Source organism: Bactrocera tryoni, chromosome 3, assembly GCF_016617805.1.
Source record: "Bactrocera tryoni isolate S06 chromosome 3, CSIRO_BtryS06_freeze2, whole genome shotgun sequence".
Classification (NCBI taxonomy): Eukaryota; Metazoa; Arthropoda; class Insecta; order Diptera; family Tephritidae; genus Bactrocera; species Bactrocera tryoni.
This window is the reverse complement of record NC_052501.1, coordinates 34,539,908-34,558,820: the sequence shown is the minus strand read 5'-3', so window position 1 is coordinate 34,558,820 and position 18,913 is coordinate 34,539,908. Positions and strand designations below refer to the sequence as shown.

Here is an 18,913-nt window from a genome sequence, read left to right as displayed (position 1 = left end):
CGAGTTTTCGAGAGAAAATTTCTGCGGAAGATTTATGATTCTTTGCCCATTGTCAATGGCGAATATCGCATTCGATGGAACGATGAGTTATACGAGTTATATGACAACATTGACATAGTGCAGCGAGTTAAAAGACAGTGGATCCGTTTGGATGAAAACAATCCAGCTCTGAAAGTATTCGACGCAGTACCCGCTTGGGGAAGCAGAGGAAGAGGAAGACCTCCACTTCGTTGGGTAGATCAGGTGGGGAGGACCTGGCTGAACTTGGTGTTTCGAATTGGCGCCAAATTGCTGGAAAAAGACGATTGGCGCTGTGGTTAGCTCGGCAATAACCGCGTAAGCGGTGTCTAAGCAAATGAAGAAGAAGTAATGTGAAATATCAAACCGCACTTCTTACTGCGATTTACGGCATTTTGTGGGCGCGGCTATCTGGAGTACCTACCAACATCTGCAGTGTATCAACTTCGAAATTTTTAACCGAGATATCTTAGTTCACTCATTTTTAATAATACTATACAAAACTATAGTACATGTTCCAGGAGGCAATAGAAAGCCTGCTTTGACAATTCTTCTTTATTCTTTCTCTCAAAGCTGACGTTGGGAGCACACACAATATTTAATGGTCGTCAGACCATATTTACACTTCTGCTATACCCTAATTAATAATGACAGTTTTGCTGTATTTTCTTTACTTATTTACATTATCTAAAAAACATTTATTTCAAAGGCTTTTTTAAACGAAATTGAACCTGATATTTTAATGAATTGTTGGTATTTAAAATATATTTTTGTATAAGCACATTCATATAATAGTTTATATTATTTATAAATTTATACAATTAGATTAGACCTAACATTTTGACGAATAGTACCCAAACTCAAGCCATCACATACAGTTTAGAAATCATAGATGCGGATGTGTGTACGTATGTATGTGCGTACCTACCGCAGCATTGAAAGAACATAAAAATATTTAGCGATGTCCATCTGAATTGGGGTTTAAGTATAAACCATATTGCATATATCAAATTTCTGCTTACATAACCTACGAACCGTTCCTTATACTTGGAGCAGTATGGTTTCAATCTTTGATAAGACAAAATTGCACCTCAGGCGAATATGTGTACACTTGAAAAATAATCCAAACTTTAACTTGTGATCATTGCTAAATTTCCGTGTGCAGTGTGAAGAGTACATGCACCGAATCAAGTGAGTTATTGCAATCAACACATGTTTCTTACTGACGTGCTCAAGAGTCAAACCACTCAACTTTGTTCCAGAAAGAAGAATTGCAGTTCCAGAAGAACAATATTCATTTTTTGCCGTTTTCTCAATGTCTCTAGTTAGCAATCATCAGTCAGTTATGTTCTGGTTAACTGAACCAAGGCTTTAGTCTTTAAAAGCGTATTGAAAAATCTCTGCTAGTTCGTAAGTCGTCATCAAATGTGCGAAATTTCTATACAAATGTATACGTTTGATTAACCATTCAAAATAATTTTTCTCACTGTATCTTCTTTTCGGCAACTTCAGCTTTAAAGCCATTATGAGCTTATCAATTCTTTGTATTTGTTTTGTTTATAAAATATATTTATATTTGTATTTGAGCAAAGATCGATGAGCGATATGAACCGCAATGTCACACGCCCACTTTTTTGGAGCAATTCGGTGCCCTTTCGGTCTGATTGTCGGTACCGACGATGAAGTCAAAGCTGATAGGAATGACTCTGACGCCAGTGCTGCTGGTGCAATTGCCAAGTCTTCAGCTGACTATGGTAAATGCATGTGTACATATCTACATGAGCATATATGTATGTATGTATATAAGTAAAGAGATAGCTTGGCACAATAATCTACTAGTACGGTCGGCAACGGTTCACTCCCACCGGGAGCGGCGAAAGAATTTGTTATGTGCGCCAAGCAGCTAACAATGCTAAGCATTTCTTTATTGACTTACTGCAAAGATGGGGCATATTGTAGAAGCTGCGCATAAATACATTTGTATGTAAATATTTATTTTGTATATTCTAACATTAGGGTTGCTCTTAAAGTAGCCAAACTGAATTAAAAATTTTAATGGAAAAAATAGTGATTTAATGACAGATTAAATATGTATATCTGTTACTAGTAATTCTTCTTCTTCTTAATTGGCGCAGACACCGCTTACGCGATTATAGCCGAGTTAACAACAGCGCGCCAGTCGTTTCCTCTTTTTGCTACGTGGCGCCAATTGGATATTCCAAGCGAAGCCAGGTCCTTCTCCACTTGGTCCTTCCAACGGAGTGGAGGTCTTCCTCTTCCTCTGCTTCTCCCGGCGGGTACTGCGTCGTAGGATGGAGTCATGTGTAGAAGTTCACGCAAGTGAGGAAAGTTCTCTCCCATTCGCCATTCACTTGGGAGTGGCCAGAAACGATTCTTTTACACATGGCTCAAGCAGCACACAACTTCCGGTCTTTGACCAAGTATCCTCTGGGTAGCCTAAGAACATCCGTTCGAAGGCGAGCTAAAGTGAGAAGGCGAAACATCCCTTACATAGGGTGATGAAAAGGAGCAACAAGTAGTAATTAGCACTCTCAATAACGGGCGTACTAAACGCCCGCGATTAAATTCTGTGTGAAACTCGGTAAATCTGCGAAAGAGACGTTTGATATGATCAAGCTTTCACAGGCCTTTTTCTAGGGCCGGGAAATCTGTGGTTCATGACATTGTGACAAGGTGTGCGCGAATATGGTCCCAAAAGAGTTCACTGACGTCCAGAAATTGCGGCGGATGGAAGTGTGCCAAGAAAATGTGAACATGTGACATCTCAACGCGTCCACAACCGCCCTACAGCCCAGATGTGGCCCACAGACTTTTTTGTTTCCTTGCATGAAAGGCCCGTGAAAGGCAAGTATTTTGAGACGACAATAAATTTTTTTTAATCGACTCAGTCCTATTACTTTCCGGACAAACGCTGTACTATTTGTAGTAGGACAAGTGAAAAGCGTGAAAATCAGAATTCTTAAAAACGTAATGTTTAAAGTGCGTAAAACATGTAAAACAAAGAAAAATAGTCATTGCAAAGAAAATACTTGTTCCACATCTACTAGACAACATATTGTTCCATTTAATTTTCTGCCATTTGTGAAGTTTGCTTGAGAAAATGTGTCGATGTTTTCATAGGCAAAAAGTCGTTCGTTATTCTAGTAGACGTTACGCCTATTCTGTGGCCAGTTTGTAAATTTTCTTAACAAAATCGCTTGGAATCGTGTATACAAGTAATGTCAAACGTTAATGCAATCAGTCCAGAAATTCCCCTATGCCTCCGGCTTTGATCTTTGAACATTTTGAGAGCATAAAATGTACGTTTACAACCGATACTTTTGCGAAAATTATTAGTTACAGTAGAGGCCCGCTAATCCGGATCAATTAAAATCGGTCCCTATCCGGAATATAAGGAAATCCGGATTACCAAAGACATATCAGAACTATGTATGTATTATGAAAAAATATTTATAAATTTCTGTTTGTTTATTATAACAAATAATACACATGTTCCAAAAAAACAAAAAAAACTTAAACCAATAAAGCATAAAAGCGAATGTAGTGCATAATAACATGTGATCCGGATTAGAGAATACGGATAGAGAATGTCGGTCCGGATTACAAGGGATATAATAGAAATTTTGAGTTTTTTAACCCTGTCCAGATTACAGTGGAATCCGAATTAGGCCATTCAAAGTCGCCTTCAAAGTAATGCCCTTCAAATGTAATACACTTATGCCAACAATGTTTTCATCGAAACACTTTTCATTAGCACAAGTGGGATGACCGTCGGCTACTTCAGCGAATTTTGTTTTATCTCTTCGATCTTTTGCATGTCAAACTCATAAACCCATGCCTCATCGGCAGTTATAATGCTCTCCATGAATGTAGGATCGGAATGCTCACTATCAAGCATGCCCAAAGAGAACTGTTTACAATACCATTTTTGAAAAAAATTCAGCTTTATCGAGACGAGTCGTAGATACAGTAGCTGCTATATGTCTACGCTCCTTTGCAAAATAAATGTTTACTGCTTCAAGTATGCTATTGTTCTTAGTAAGCTAAAAAGAATGTCGGAAGAATATCCCGAGATATGGGATTTCACATAAAGGAGGGTGGTGCCACGCTCATTGTCCAATTTTCACCTCAGCTCCTTTAAAGCCCTCTCCTACCATCGCGGAGGTAAAATTTAATGTCTCTGGTGCATTTTTTGTTATTTGTGCTATTAGTAGTTTTTAAGAGTATCCTTATATGGGGAGCGGTCATCCATTTGCACAAGTCGATAGAAGTTCTTGTAACATATGCTGTACGCAGTTTGGTTGTTATAGCTTTAGTGGTTTAGGAGATATGTACATTGAACCTATTAGAGGACGGGGCCACAACTTTTTCAAAAATTTTAGCCAACAGATGGCCCATGCTACTGTGATCCCCTGTGTCAAATTACTGTTCTATATCTTAATGTACTGCTAAGTTATGGCACTTTATAGGTGTTCGTTTAATGGCGATTTATGGGCGTGGCAGTGGTCCGACTACGCCCATCTACGAACTCGTCCAAATCTGTTTACCAAAAAACACTTGTAACAATATATCTTAGTTTTTACTCAAGTTATCGCTTGCACAGACGGTCAAACCGACAGACGAACAGACAGTCCCACGGATTTCAACTCGTCTCATTACTCTCATCATTTATCAATTATTATTAGGTGCTACATACAACCGTTGGCATTATTCCGATTACTTTGGCGGTCGGGTAAAAAAACTAACGAATTTTGGTATAAATGGGGTATGTACGGATAGTGGAGCTTCTCCAGAGGAGGAATATGCAAATATAATGTTGTTAACACTTATATTTTTATTCCCGATTAATAAAACATAGTATTTCAAAATGTTTTACTAATTTTTTTCACATTTTTCACTTTGTATATTTAAATAAAGTGTTGTGAACACTTTTCCCATATACATACATATGTATGTATATGTATAATATGTGATTTATATTTAATAAACACAAATAAGTAAAACTCTATGATAATAGTATCATAATATAAAATTTATATCATATCGGGGTCGCGTAGTACTTCTTTCGCATAGTACTTCTTTCTGCGTTGAAGGCCTTCGGCCACGCTTTAAAAAAATAACTTTCTTCGAGCCAATGCCCAGGGTGACAGAAGTACTTTCGAGTAGTACTCCTTTAAAACCCTAAGTATTTTATTACGTAATATTATTATATAATACTACTTATGTAGTTGTTTGTTATATTTAAATAAGAAAATATCCATATGCATGTTTAAGATAAGATTCGTTATACTCATTTTAATTTGAAATATAATTTATAGACACTTGTTTTTATTAGAACTAATTGCTAAATAAAGAAAGACGAATTATAGCGAAAAAGAGAAATTTCAGCGAATTGCTCATATTTGTATTATTATATGTATGTATGGCTGCGCTCCTCATAATTGTTAGTACATAAATGATTTTTACTACGAGTGTAAAATGCTTACAATTTAATTAATTGAATTTGAAGGGAAAAATGTGCATAAAGTGTGTTAAATGTAGTAAAATCGCTTGTTGAAATGTTCGAATTTTGGGAATTTTTATATACACATAATCCTGTATATATACTATACTATATGTATTTCTTAATTAGGAGGACTTCCTCTTTCCCACGGTAACTTCAGATCGCGTCGCCAAAGAAATCGGAATTGTGCCCAACCGTTAGGTGAACAAAACTATTATACTCTGTAGCAACATTTTGCAAGACTATACAATTTCTGTTATTTAAGCAATGATTCTTAAGATTTAAAGCATTAAACATTTATTTCATAAAGCAGAGTATACTTATGGCGTCAAGTATACGTACATATGTAATTGAAAATACATTACGATCCGTTTCCTATCGTATGTCATAATGCCAATCACCACATACGATTGACGTTTCACGTAATTTTCTTTCGTATGTTTGACCTGATTTTTTATTTTAAAAGATTTTCAACCCGAAGCCAAGTAAAATATTGGGCAACTTTATATATGAGTAAATTATTATGATAAGAACTTGCTTTTACGGGACATCTCGACAGGCAAAAATTGATGGCATACTAACTGTCAAATCTATTGCAATTGCCATTGCCAAATCTGTATGTGGGCATTTGTTATCATAACATAATCATTTGAGAAAAGGCGTCGGGTAGGTAGGTTCGAGCTGATGTACCGCATGTTTCGAGCTATTGAACTGTTTAAAATTTATATGGAAAATAAAAAGAGGAGAAATATACCTTTTTCTACAAATGTATATCTGTAAAAAAAGATTTTAGATTTTCGGACTATGATAATCGTAACATTAACAATTAAAATAATAAATTTGATATGAGCAATGATATTTTGATTTATAGGTGAGGTTCCAGCTCTCAAGTAAATGCTCAAGAAAAAAAAATTGAGCTGTAGTCAAGTAATTTTGACAGCAGGCTTCGCATTGTGAATGATCGACATAAGAAGAGCAAGAGAGAATAAACAAAGTAAACTTTGTGTGTAATATGTATGTATGTGTGTAGTAACATAAACATTTTCATTGCAATTTAATAAGGAATGTTGTTGATGATTGGTAAGTTTTATACAACATTTCAACATGGACTATACTTCATAATAATGATTTTAATTTAATTAGGATGAATTCAACGATTACTTTGAATTTCTTTGAAGAACCTGCGTTGTCCATATTCATATTTTAGAGAAAAACCTTTATTGCCAAATTAGGACTAGGTTTCTTTAGATAATGCATACCAGCACAAGAAAATTTACCGCAATAAATTTTCTTGACCATTTCTTATGCGTTTTTTTATATGAAGTTTTTACATTTCTTGAGAGCTGGAACCTACCCTTTAACAAAAAACTTAAGTAGAAATTATAAAATCTATTTAAAGCTTACCTTCCTCAACAATTTAACGGCGTAATATGTCTTTATGTAAAATGACAGCTGAAACAGTGTTGCAATTATGTTTTTACGAGTCATTGCACGAAAATAAACCTGGGTTTTGGTCTGACATATTTTACAGCCATTGCGAACAATTTTTTTTTTTGCACCAAGTGGAAAATTCTGCAATGCGTGCACCGTGCAAGGGTTTTACAAGAGCAAGAGAATACCCCTTTTATAAAGCTTTGTTATAGGTTTTTGTTAAGCATGAATACAGAATGTGCGGCAATTCATAACAGTTATGCACATTAGCTATTCTCAATAAATTGAGCGAATTAGCCGTTCATATGTCACTAGATTCTTCAATGGGTGCTCTCTTGACATTGCATCTTTCGGTATAAGATTTTTGCATTTTGTGTCCTCGAGCAATCTGGAAAGAGCAAGAGAGTCCCCCTATACAGTCAAGATGCCGTCGTCAAGGAAAACACTTAAAATTCTTGAAAGTCTTGCATGAAATATATAATTTAATGGAATGAGAGCGATGTGTTTAGAAACCCATCTCGTTATAAACTAATTTAGAGTATATTCAAAAACCAAAAAAAAATAAGCAAGCCTTTTCATTTCTGCAGATATTTATTCGTTTTGATGAGAATTTGTTCGTTTGTTTGTGAACTATTTGGCATCAGCTCTGCGTCTAGACAGTACATCATCTATCCTCAAAATAGTTCTGTTCCTAAAAGAATTACATGTGGTAACCTCGTTAATCTATTGTGAATTGCATCTGGTTAATATTTTGCGTACAGCCGGGTTAGAGCTTGCCGCTGTATATAAGAAAAATTTTTCGCGTCTGAAGGAATTAGGTTGTCGGATTTTATAATAATATATTGAATAGTTTCAGTTGTGTGTGTGTAATATTAAAATAATTTAAAATGGATCTGTCGGGTCCACTTTTGATATCAAACATCTTGTCTGGTGAGGAACTGGAGAAAACACCGCTTGTGGTGCAAGATAAATTAAAGACATGGCTAGACGGATTTGTTGATGAATTCTGTAAAAATAAAGCAGCGGCAAATCGCCTTCGTAAGTAAATATGTTCTCGTGTATAATTTAACAATAATATTGTTTTGGATCAAATTCTGTAGATAGCAAATAATCTAACCTCAAACAAATGGCGTCTCTTGCATTTTGCAAATTGCAATTATTTCGACGCTGTATATACATACATAATTAGTATATACATGTATATATATATAAGTATAATATTATAATATGGTGTTTTTGACATTTTAAAATTAGATGATTATGAACAAAAATCTGAGGAGTTACAAGCTCAAATTCAGGATTATGAGGTGAAATTAGAGAGTCAAGATAAAAATGTTGCAGAACTTCGTACTCAACTGGACAGTGTTTCAGCGGATCGCGTTCATCTTCTTGAGAAGTGCAGTAATCACGAAAGAGAATTGGCAGCGCTACGTGCTGAAAGAAATTCTGTAGCGGAAGAACGGGATTCTTTGTTGAAGTTAATTGAGCGTCAAAAGAGTGAGCTAGATAGGCTACAGGAAGAAATTCATTCCTATCAACAACAACTTAAAAATGCTATATCTTCAAAATGCGAAGCTATTGCTAGAGTAGACGAAATAGAAAGCCAGAAAGTGGCGCTCGATTTTAAAGAACGACGAATGGAACAAGAACGAGCAATGCTTCATAATCAGATTCGAACTCTCACAGACGATTTGAATCGCAATATATCTGAGCTTCAGAGTATTAGACGAGATAATACAGTGCAGGGTATGCATCTTGAGGCCAAGCTTGCTGACAAAACTGAGGAACTGAAAATAGCACAGAATCAGTGTGCGCAATACAAAGAAACAAATGATAGACTAAATCAAAATGTTCAAGATTTGTCAACTAAAATACTAACACAAAATGAAGAAGCGAACAAAATGATGGATTTCTATAAAAAAGAGCTTGAGGCAAAAACGAAATTGGCTGAATTATACAAAAGTAATTGCGAAGACACAGACATTGAGCGTAATGAACTAAGTGCGGCCATAACTGACCTAAAGCGCATGCTGGCTGAAGCCAGTGAACAATATGGAGAAATTGAGACAAAACTCAAAGCTACTGTCCTGCAACATGATCAAGAATTAGAAGAACGCGACAAAATCATTGAGTCTCAAAAATCCGAGCTTCAACACGCAAACGATTTGTTGAAAGAGCTGCAAAATGAAACTACAGAGAGTGCTATATCTAAAATTGCTCCATCTGCGGCAATTGCAAGCAAATTAATAAGAACTGATATGTCGTTGACGGAATTATATTCACTTTATGTCAAGAGTTCGGAAGAACTTGAACTTCAAAAACGAGAAAATGCCCGACTAAACCTTCAACTAAAAACAATTTTGCAAGAATTAAGCGAAAATGCTCCTGTAATTAAAAAACAAGAACTCGAGTACGAAAAATTAATTGAAACCAATAATATTTTAGCTCACCAGCGTGATGAATTACTAAGTAAGAAAGCAGATATGGAGGATCTTATGGACAACGCACATTCCAAAATCAATCACTTAGAAAGAGAAAATAAAAAATTAAAAAATTCACAGAATGATCTTAGTCGTCAAGTGTGTTATTTACTTAAGGAAGTTGAGCAGCTACGAATCGGACTAATTTCAGACAACGGCCCCAATCAAAGTGGAAATCTTTCAACCACCGATGATGTTATATCAAAAAAATTGGTCACATTCAATAGTATTGTCGAATTGCAAGAGAACAATCAAAAACTATTGCTTTTGGTTCGCGATCTAAGCACCAAATTGGAGGATGCCGAAACATTAAAACAACAAATGGATGCTGCAGCATATCAAGAGAAAATTGAAAACTACGCCAAGAAATTCCAATCAATGCAAGAAACATTGAATCAACAAAATAATACAGTTGCAACATTGGTTTCAAAATGTGAACGTTACAAGAAAATGTATTTCGATCTTCAAAAAAATGTTCAGAAGTCCGGTTCACAGTTAGAACTCAGTACTGCTGATGACGCTGAAATGGTCGACCTAAATGAAACTGAAAATAAAAATACAACTAATACTTCGATCCAAAGTAAGAATAGAAAATCTATAGATTCAAATGCAGAACGTCGCATAAGAGACTTGGAGCAGCAGTTACAAGAAGTTAAGGAACAGCATAAAACACTTAAGGAACAGTATGAATATTATACAAAGGAGAAAAAAAATAACGAACGTATTATGAATGAACAATTTGATTCAATGCGCACTGAAGTTAGGGAACTAACTTCAACAAATTGTAAACTTATGTCTTCTCTAGAGTATAGCAAAGAGCAAATAAAACTACAACAGAAGAACATATCTACCTATAAGCAACAAATTACAGCTCTGGAAGATCGTAGCAAAAACTATGAGAATACCATTATAAAACATGAGCAAACTGTACATTTCCTAAAAGACGAAGTCATGAAGTCTCAGCATGGACTCTCCTCTGCTCAGAGCGAAGCATCTCATTTACGAAGTGAAAATCGCATACTTAAAGACACTGTAAATCGGCTGCAAGCTGAAAAGGAAGGTTATCATCGGGAACAGCAAAATCAAAATTTACTTTTGAACAACTTGGAGCTGATCAAATCTAATTTAGAACGTTCCGAAATGGAAGGACGAGCACGTTTGGAACAAAGGTTGGACGAAACAGTGCGCGAATTGTCCGCCCAGCGTCGTCGATTCCAAGAGGAGGAGGATCGCTTCCGAGAATCCACAAGTGATCTTAAGCGACAAGCAGAATCGGCAAAGAAGCATATGGAAGAAGAAATATCTCAATCTGAAAAACTACGAAAAGAGTTACATTTAGTTCGGGAAGAGCTCGGAGCAAAAACAAATCAAATCGATGAGCTTAGCAAGAAATTACAGGAAAGCCTAACTCCCTCCAAAAATGACAATCCCATTGCCTTGGCGAACAAAAAAGCTCGCGAATTTGAAGTTAAACTAGAGGAAGCTAAAATTGAAATAAATTCTTTGCAAAATGAATTGGCAAAGGCTAAAGAACATGGGGATCAATATTTTAAAATGTCCCAAAGTGCTGAGGCCGAAATTAAAAATCTTCATGAAGTGCATACCGCATACACCACTAAAGCTGAGTCTCAACTGAATGAGTTGAAATTAGCCGAATTGAATCTAAAATCTCGCATTAGCGAACTGGAAGCTGAGGTGCAACTCGCATCTGTAACAGAAGTACCAAACTCCAATCAATGCGATCAACTGAAAAGATCTAAAGAAGAACTGAAAGATACTCTACAGAAGTTAAGTGAGTGTAACCGAAATCTTCGCACATTGAGAACAGAAAATACTTCCTTGTCAGAAGCACTAAACTCAGTACAAGGAAAATATGCCAATGAAATGATGTTACATTCAGCCGACATACAAGAGCTTACAAAAGTTAAGGCTGAAATGACTAAGGTACAAGATCAAATAAATGAATTGATCATTGAACGAGATTGTGCCAAAAAAATGTACGAAGAACTTAAAGGTTCACATGACGAGTCGTTACGTTTACTCCAAAATGAAAGAGATGAAATGGATAAGCGAATAGTGGATCTGAATGGGCTTAATTCCAGCTTGCACGATCAAATTGAAGCATTAACAATGAAACTAAACATACTCAGCCAATCACAAGCGCCAAACTTGTCTACGAATTCATTGAATGAATCAAATATGGATACTTCCTGCTCAGATTTAAATCGTTCAAAATTAGAAGATGACTCCAAGAATAACGACCAATTATTACAAATCATAAAATATTTACGAAAAGAAAAGGACCTTATCGACGCAAAATTGGACATATTGAAAGCCGAAAATGCGCGATTGCAGTCGGAGAATATGATTTTACAGAAAAAAATGGATGAATTAAAAGGAAGCTTTAACCAGGAGCGAGCTAAATCTGAGACCTTAGTGGTTTCAGCCACGAAACACGAAGAAATCCTTCGTAAGATAGAAAACCTAAATGCCATAACTGATAGTAATAGAATATTGCGTGAAGAACGTAACTCTCTTGCTGCACGTGTAAAAGAGCTCAACGATCACATTAACACTATTGAAAATGATTTGTTACCTTTACAAAACCAAAATCGAGAACTCTCCACAAAGATTGAGGAACTCACTTCAGAAAATACTTCTCTACGCACAGAAGCTATTAAGTGGCGGCAACGTGCCAACGTTTTGGTTGAAAAGAGCAATAAAAATCCTGAGGAATTTAAGCGCCTACAAACGGAACGGGAAAATTTGGCTAAAATGTTGACCCATGAAAAGGACTTGCTGAAACAAACTACCGATGAGCTAAACGCCAACAAAGCAGAGAAGCTTCAACGTGAAACCGATATAGCATCGCTTGAAAAGCAAATTCAAACTCTGAATGAAGAAAAGAAGAAAGTTACTGACGACTACACCGGTGTACGTCAAAATAACATGCGCATGTTGCAAGAGATTATGGAATTGCGCAATAAATTATTGCAAAAAGAAGAATCACTACAAAAGCTTACTGAAGAAATGGAATCTAAAGAAGCTCAATTGCAAGATTCTAAGAACAAAGAATTCCAGATTCGCAAAATAGCTAAACGCTATAAGGACTCCTATTTAGAGTTATCCAATAAAACCGCGGCCGCCACATCAGATGGTTCCGCAACGACGCAAGATAACATGGATCTGGGCGGCAACAGTGGAGCTGATGGTTCTGCAGCCACTGCAACGGCCGTAAGTAATGAAATAGAACAGCAGCGTACTACAATTGAAAATCTTAATGGTGTCATTCGTACAATGCAAGAAGAAAGCGATAAGCTACGCAAGGACTACGATGATTTGAAGACAGCAGTAGAAATTGATGATCGCACCAAAACTCTTTTGCGAGAGGCGAAGGCACGTATTGTGAGTTTAACTGAATCCAAGAATGCTATCAGTCAGGAATTAAACACTACTAAGAGCAAATTACAGAATGTCTTACAAAGTTCTGAAAACACAGATTCTACTATTAATAATATAAAAACTCAATATGAAGAGACTTTAGCAAGGCTGGAGAAGGAATTACTTGAACAAAATAATCAGAATAAAGAGGCAATTGCTCGTCTGACCAGAGAAAATGAATCTTTGCTGATGCGCATTAATCAACTAAACCGACAACTTGGTTTACAACAATCAGCTAAGCCGTCCACGAGTTCGGTGGCCATAACCGATAAAGGTTGTATTTCAGAATCTTCTCTACGTACAGCGAACGTTAAGCCTATGTCTGGGTCCACAACCGTACAGCAATCGGCAACAGTAACACCATGGCGCGGGAGTGAAACCCCATTGGCTAGCATTCGCCCAATATCGGTGCAGAATAGCCGAACAGCAGCCATTCTACCTACTAGCCAACAGCCTGCAGCCGGTGGATCATCGACGTCGACGTCAACTTCATCGTCTAGTACTACGAACGCTTCGACTGGCAGCAGTAACACGGCATTGGTTCCCCCACAACAGCAAGTACATACTACTGGCAGCAGTTCAATAGAATCAATGTCATCGTCGCCAACTTCATCGCACACCGATTATATGCCATCCACGAGCACATCGGCTTCGGTTGCGGTTGCTGCTATTCCGCCAATGGGTTCTACATCTGCAGCAGAAAGTTCACAAGAAGCAGAAAGCATTCAACAGCCTCAACAAAACGAATCACAATTGCTTGTAGGTGGAGGCCAGCAACAGGTTGTGGCCCTAGTTTCGCCACGTGTTGAGGGGTCCTCTCAAAATGTACCATCTCCAAATTTGCAACTTCAGCAAGATCCTAGTAATCAACAACCGAGTACATCGGGAACTACCAGTTCGAGCTCACATATTGCCGTTAGTAGTCACAGCCGTCATGCACCTTCGAGCAGCAGCGTTACCACTACACAAGCTGGTACATCAGGCGGTCATAAGAGATCTCGCGAGCCAGAAGGTGACTCATCTACAAATGTTGAAGATTGTAGTGCTGATAAATCCGCCAAACATCCAAAACGTTTGCGTGGATCTGAGCCCGCTACTTTGGGTGTAACAGAGTCGGGAATTGATGTTGAGTATCAGGTTCCTACTTCATCGCAGCGTGATCAAGAGGATGACATTGTTGTTGTCGACTCAGAGGAGGAAGACGACGGTATGATTGATGCTGATGATGGACCAACCGACGGGGATGCCGAGCACGAAGGGTATGAAGACTCGTATGAGCAAGATCAAGACATGGATGAGAACGAAATTCCAGAAGTCAATGAAAGTAATATACACGCTGATGCCGAAATAGATAACAATGAAGTAGATGTGGATGAGGGTACTGAGAACCAAGCACAGTGCACTTCAGGCACTGACAACCAGCCAGATGCTCATTATAACATTGGAGCTAGTACAAGTCAAGCAGCAGCGGCTGCAATAGCACACAGTCATGAGATGGACAGCCATCAGCAGAGCCAAACTATCAGCAGCGGTAGCTATGAAACCAACACCAATGCCGCTCTTCCAACTGGCCCACAATGGAAGCAAACTCGCCCACAGAAAGCGACAATAATGTTACCACAACAGGGAATTAGTGGAAACATAAATGATAACACTGAACAAGACCCCAGTGGAAGTCGACCTTCAGATAGGTAGGGTTTATTATTTTATAAACTAATATAAACAGAGCAATAATATATATATTGTTTTTAATAGCGGTGCTGAGATTGTAAGCTCACCACAAGGTTCAAAATTTGGAGCTAGTGAAACTGCTGTCCATTCCGATCAACATGAAAATATTGCTGCTACTAACGAGGCGACCGAAGAAAATGTAGTAGAGAGTGAAGAACTTGTTGGAGAACACAACGACGAGAATGGGCCAGACGCTTCAAAAAGTGGTGGGTCGGGTGAAGCCGCTCTTGCCACAGAAGAAGATATGGAAGCAGTAGAAGAAGAGTTTGCGGAAGAAGCTGCTACTGGTGAAGTTCCTGAAAATGCAGATAGTGAAAGTGAGTTTAGAAGAGAACAGCTCTAACATTTAATCTAAACTTCAATGACATTTTTTAGGTCACCATAGCAGCGGTGCTACCCAGTCTGAAATACAAGATATCCAGCAAAATCAGGTCGAAGCAACGTCTGAAGATAATGAAGGCGCAGATGGTGTTTCCTCAGAGGGTGAAAAACAAGCTGTAGAGGAAGTAGAAGTATGTATTTTCAAATAAAATGTAAAAACGTAATTAAAATTACGTTTTCGAATTTTTCGTGTTTAGGAAGAAGGACGTGAAGCCGAAGCCTCCACTTCACCTTCAATCACCACACGTTCGAAAGCTATCAAAGGGACGACAAATGTAAGAAGACCTTCTCGTGGGTTTCAGCGAGGAGGTAGACCTACACCTATAATTTGGCAAGGTATAAATAAATGATATATGTGAAATAAATATGTTCACATAAAATGTATTTTCTACATTTACAGATAGTGCTGGCCATTCAAGGAATGTTTCGCCAAATCACCGTGGACAAGAGCAGCCTGGTAGTCCACTTCGTGGTTTTCCCAATCAGCGTTCACAAAGAGCCCGACGTATGCGACGCCCAACCGGAGGAAATTACGGAAACATGCGTTACTCATAAATATTAGCCATTAGAAATAGTATTTAAAATATCATATACAGCACCCATTATATTCCTCAATATAAAACGCTCAACATAAAAACGGATTTAATTAATTTAGAAGACAGCCACTTTATTTTAATTATACTCGGTAGAATTGAGAGTAGAGTAATTCAATTTCAGACCAATCCTACTATTTTGTGGTATTACGATTTTCAAATATTTTCAGCGAAGTTTAATTGGTATTGCCAATATAGAAAATGAAAATTTGACAGATAATTAAACAGCTGAAAATATTTAAACGAAAAATCAATGTAATTTGGTTATTGTTCACAAAAAGGTGAATAATTATTAAAATGGACATGAGTTGATTTATATTACGATGACAAAAATGTTTGGATCAAAACTGATGTGCTGCGCATTAGAAAAAGCCATTTGACAGAAATCAATTCGAACTTCCTAACACCAAGTAAGCCAAAGTTGTGTTGACAATTTAAAGGCTTTTAACTTTTGTTTATTGCAGATTCATAAGTTATCCCCGTTTATATGAGGAATCCTTTTTGTTTTTTTACAAATTAGTTGAATTGTCATTCACTCTTTATTTCCTTGCTGGGGGAATGATGTTACCACAAAAAACCAGTAACTGAAAAAGAACAATATGGTTCAAAATTTTAATTTTGAAGTATATTCCTAGGAGTAGTAGATTGTATCGACTCTTTATTAAGCTACAACAGCTTGTTAGCAGTCAAAAATGGTTAATTCCTAGTCTACCCCACTGACACAGAGTTGAAAACTATATCAAAAACGTTAAGTTAAACTGAAATTTTGGTGACGGGTTGAGTTGAAAACCATAGTTCCGAATTTTAAAACTTCAACCAAAATGTTTTGGGGGGAAAACCGTAATAGGGTCCTTAATCTTATATTTCATTTGAATCGGTATGATCTTTGCAGATTTCAACGATGTTACCTTCACGTGTTCATATTAAATTTACTTTGAATATCTCATCTTTGCTTTTCAAGAAGCGGTTGATTTAAATCCTTGCACTAATATATTTAATTGAAATTAGAACGTGACGAGTCCTTTTATTCTTAAGAAGGCTAATTTTTCGCACTCGCGATATTGGATCATAGCATACAAAGAACAATCAATTAAGTTCTTGTATGAAAAACTATTTTAAGAAATTTTTTAGATCGGACTGCTATATCATATAGCTGTCACACAAACTGAACGATGAAAAACAAGGTCTTGTGTGGAAATTCCTAAACGAAGCACCATGTCCAAGAAGGTCAACGCCAAACATTGCGATAACCTCGATCAAAAAACCACCGTTGAAAAACAATATACAATAACTAATTTACGTCGAATTCGGACAATGGATTAAATATGAATATATCATTAGTCACATAATACCAACGGGCAGTCTCCCGAATGTTTTTTGTCCTAGTCGAATTCCAACTACTTTTCCTGCAAGTGCCCGAAAACACAACAGCCGGTCATACGTTACCACATATTATCCGTCAAGTACTGCAATTTAAACCTATTTGTAAGTAATAAGTAGTCCCTTTGGAATTACTTTCCATGACCATCTTAAACATGGTAAAAAAAAAAAAAAAAAAAAAATTACTGGATTAACGTACGGCTAATTCACAATTGAAAACTTTGAGATATTAGTAATATGCTATCAAATCACCTTTAGAAAATAGTATTGTCTTCATATCTAGTAATATAAATAAGTAGGAGTCCTTACAAAATAATTCATAGAGTGTGAGAAATAAAGAGAAGTTAATTTTTTATGAGTTTTATATTTTTTCTTTACTGTAGAAACTAAACGAATGTATTTTATCCATTAAGTAGAAGATTTACGATCTTGGACGTTCCTTCTTCTCCTTGTACAATGCAAGCAAGGAAACGTTTGCAACTTTAACCACCTTGAAACGCACACCGGGAATATCACCGACGGCGTGACCTTTACGACCGAAACCGGCAACCAGGACTTCGTCGTTTTCTTCAATGTAATTCAAGCTACCGTCACGGGGCACGAAAGCGGTAATTTTTTTGCCGTTCTTGATCAGTTGCACTCTCACGCACTTGCGAATAGCAGAATTAGGCTGTTTAGCTTCAACGCCACTGCAATTAAATATTCATCTATTTAAAATTAATACTATATTTGTAGTCGAATGTATTACTAATAATAATAATAAATTTGCGTAAAGTGATACGCTGCTCACAGTATAATCCTGTGATATGATTGTTAAGTACACATAACACAAAAATATACTGCGTGCCGCATAATCATTAGCCAAAGACGGTTGTGACACACATTACACTGTTACATATTAACACATTTTCCAAATCAAGTACTAAATATACATACACTTTTTCGAGTACAATGCCCTTGGCATGTGATGCTCCTCCAAAAGGATTGGCCTTCCATCTGGTTCCCAAATGAGCTTTTTTGTAGTCTTTATCAGCCCAACGCTGATCACGGCGGTGATTCACATGCTTCCTAGCAGTGCGGAGACCTCTTGGCTTGCCTACAAAATAATAAAAAAGAAAACAAATCATGAGTACATTTTTGATCAAGCAGCAAAATAAAAAAAAAATACAAACTGTAATTTTATTTTTGTACACTGAACTATATTGAGGTTAGATTTCCGAAGGCATTTACTATTTTAGAGATATGACTTTTATATTAGTTTTAACAATTCAAACAGAAAAACCAAGCATACTTTTATTTAGAAATCTGTTTTCTAATACGCTGATTCTAGTGATATTGTTGGATAAAATAACTTAAGATGTCGGCAAACTACTTGCACTTAGACGCCGATTAATTTGCGACGAATTTTTTGAAGTTTTCCGAACTTCTGTGAGGAACTTTTACTTACTGCTATATATTTTTCATCGCCGTTTAAAACATTTCATAAACTTTTCGCAAATATAGCAAAGAAATGCTTCAAAACGAATGAAATGAACTATTTCTGCAACTCACCCATAATTTCCAAACTTTCTCAAGCAATGGCGGAAATAAAAGAACGAGCTGCCGTTCGGATCGTATACATCTTTCAAATTCCTGCTACAACAACTTGTCAAGCTGTCAAACAATTTCTCAAGCAGGAAGTGTTCGGAAAAAAGTAAAGTCGATGTCACATTGTAGCCTAAACTAATAGTAAATGCCAAATTTTAATGAAATACACAGTTACAGAACCAATATAATAGATGTAAAAGCTAAGATTTATAGATTTTGATGAATTTGTGTGCTATCGAAATACCATAAATTTTAAATTTGCAAAAAAATAAAAAACACAAATCTGTGTTATATAAAATATCTTTACAAATTCTACAACGTCTAAATTAAATAGATTTGAATTTCTA

General features: G+C 36.6%; 2 protein-coding genes across 2 annotated transcripts; one reads left to right on the top strand and one right to left on the bottom strand.

The window, feature by feature from the left end:
- The first annotated feature begins 7,740 nt into the window (after positions 1 to 7,740).
- On the top strand, positions 7,741 to 15,667 carry LOC120770223 (nucleoprotein TPR-like). The gene is made up of 6 exons (XM_040097503.1): positions 7,741 to 8,011; positions 8,228 to 14,585; positions 14,650 to 14,942; positions 15,001 to 15,137; positions 15,204 to 15,342; positions 15,407 to 15,667. The coding sequence occupies exons 1-6, from the start codon at positions 7,861 to 7,863 to the stop codon at positions 15,559 to 15,561; spliced, it is 7,233 nt and encodes a 2,410-aa protein (XP_039953437.1). The 5' UTR covers positions 7,741 to 7,860; the 3' UTR covers positions 15,562 to 15,667.
- Positions 15,668 to 17,323: 1,656 nt separating this feature from the next.
- LOC120772596 (40S ribosomal protein S23) lies at positions 17,324 to 18,614 on the bottom strand. The gene is made up of 3 exons (XM_040101309.1): positions 18,531 to 18,614; positions 17,916 to 18,075; positions 17,324 to 17,668 (listed from the first exon to the last, which is right to left on the bottom strand). Exons 1-3 carry the CDS (start codon positions 18,532 to 18,534, stop codon positions 17,401 to 17,403), a joined length of 432 nt encoding a protein of 143 aa, XP_039957243.1. The 5' UTR covers positions 18,535 to 18,614; the 3' UTR covers positions 17,324 to 17,400.
- Positions 18,615 to 18,913: the final 299 nt, after the last annotated feature.

Coding starts and splice junctions, on each gene's coding strand:
- LOC120770223 (XM_040097503.1), top strand. CDS start 7,861: ATGGATCTGTCGGGTCCACTTTTGATATCAAACATCTTGTCTGGTGAG. Junction 14,943..15,000: donor TGAAAATGCAGATAGTGAAA/GTGAGTTTAGAA, acceptor GACATTTTTTAG/GTCACCATAGCAGCGGTGCT. Junction 15,343..15,406: donor TACACCTATAATTTGGCAAG/GTATAAATAAAT, acceptor CTACATTTACAG/ATAGTGCTGGCCATTCAAGG.
- LOC120772596 (XM_040101309.1), bottom strand. Junction 17,669..17,915: donor GGCATTGTACTCGAAAAAGT/GTATGTATATTT, acceptor ATTTAATTGCAG/TGGCGTTGAAGCTAAACAGC.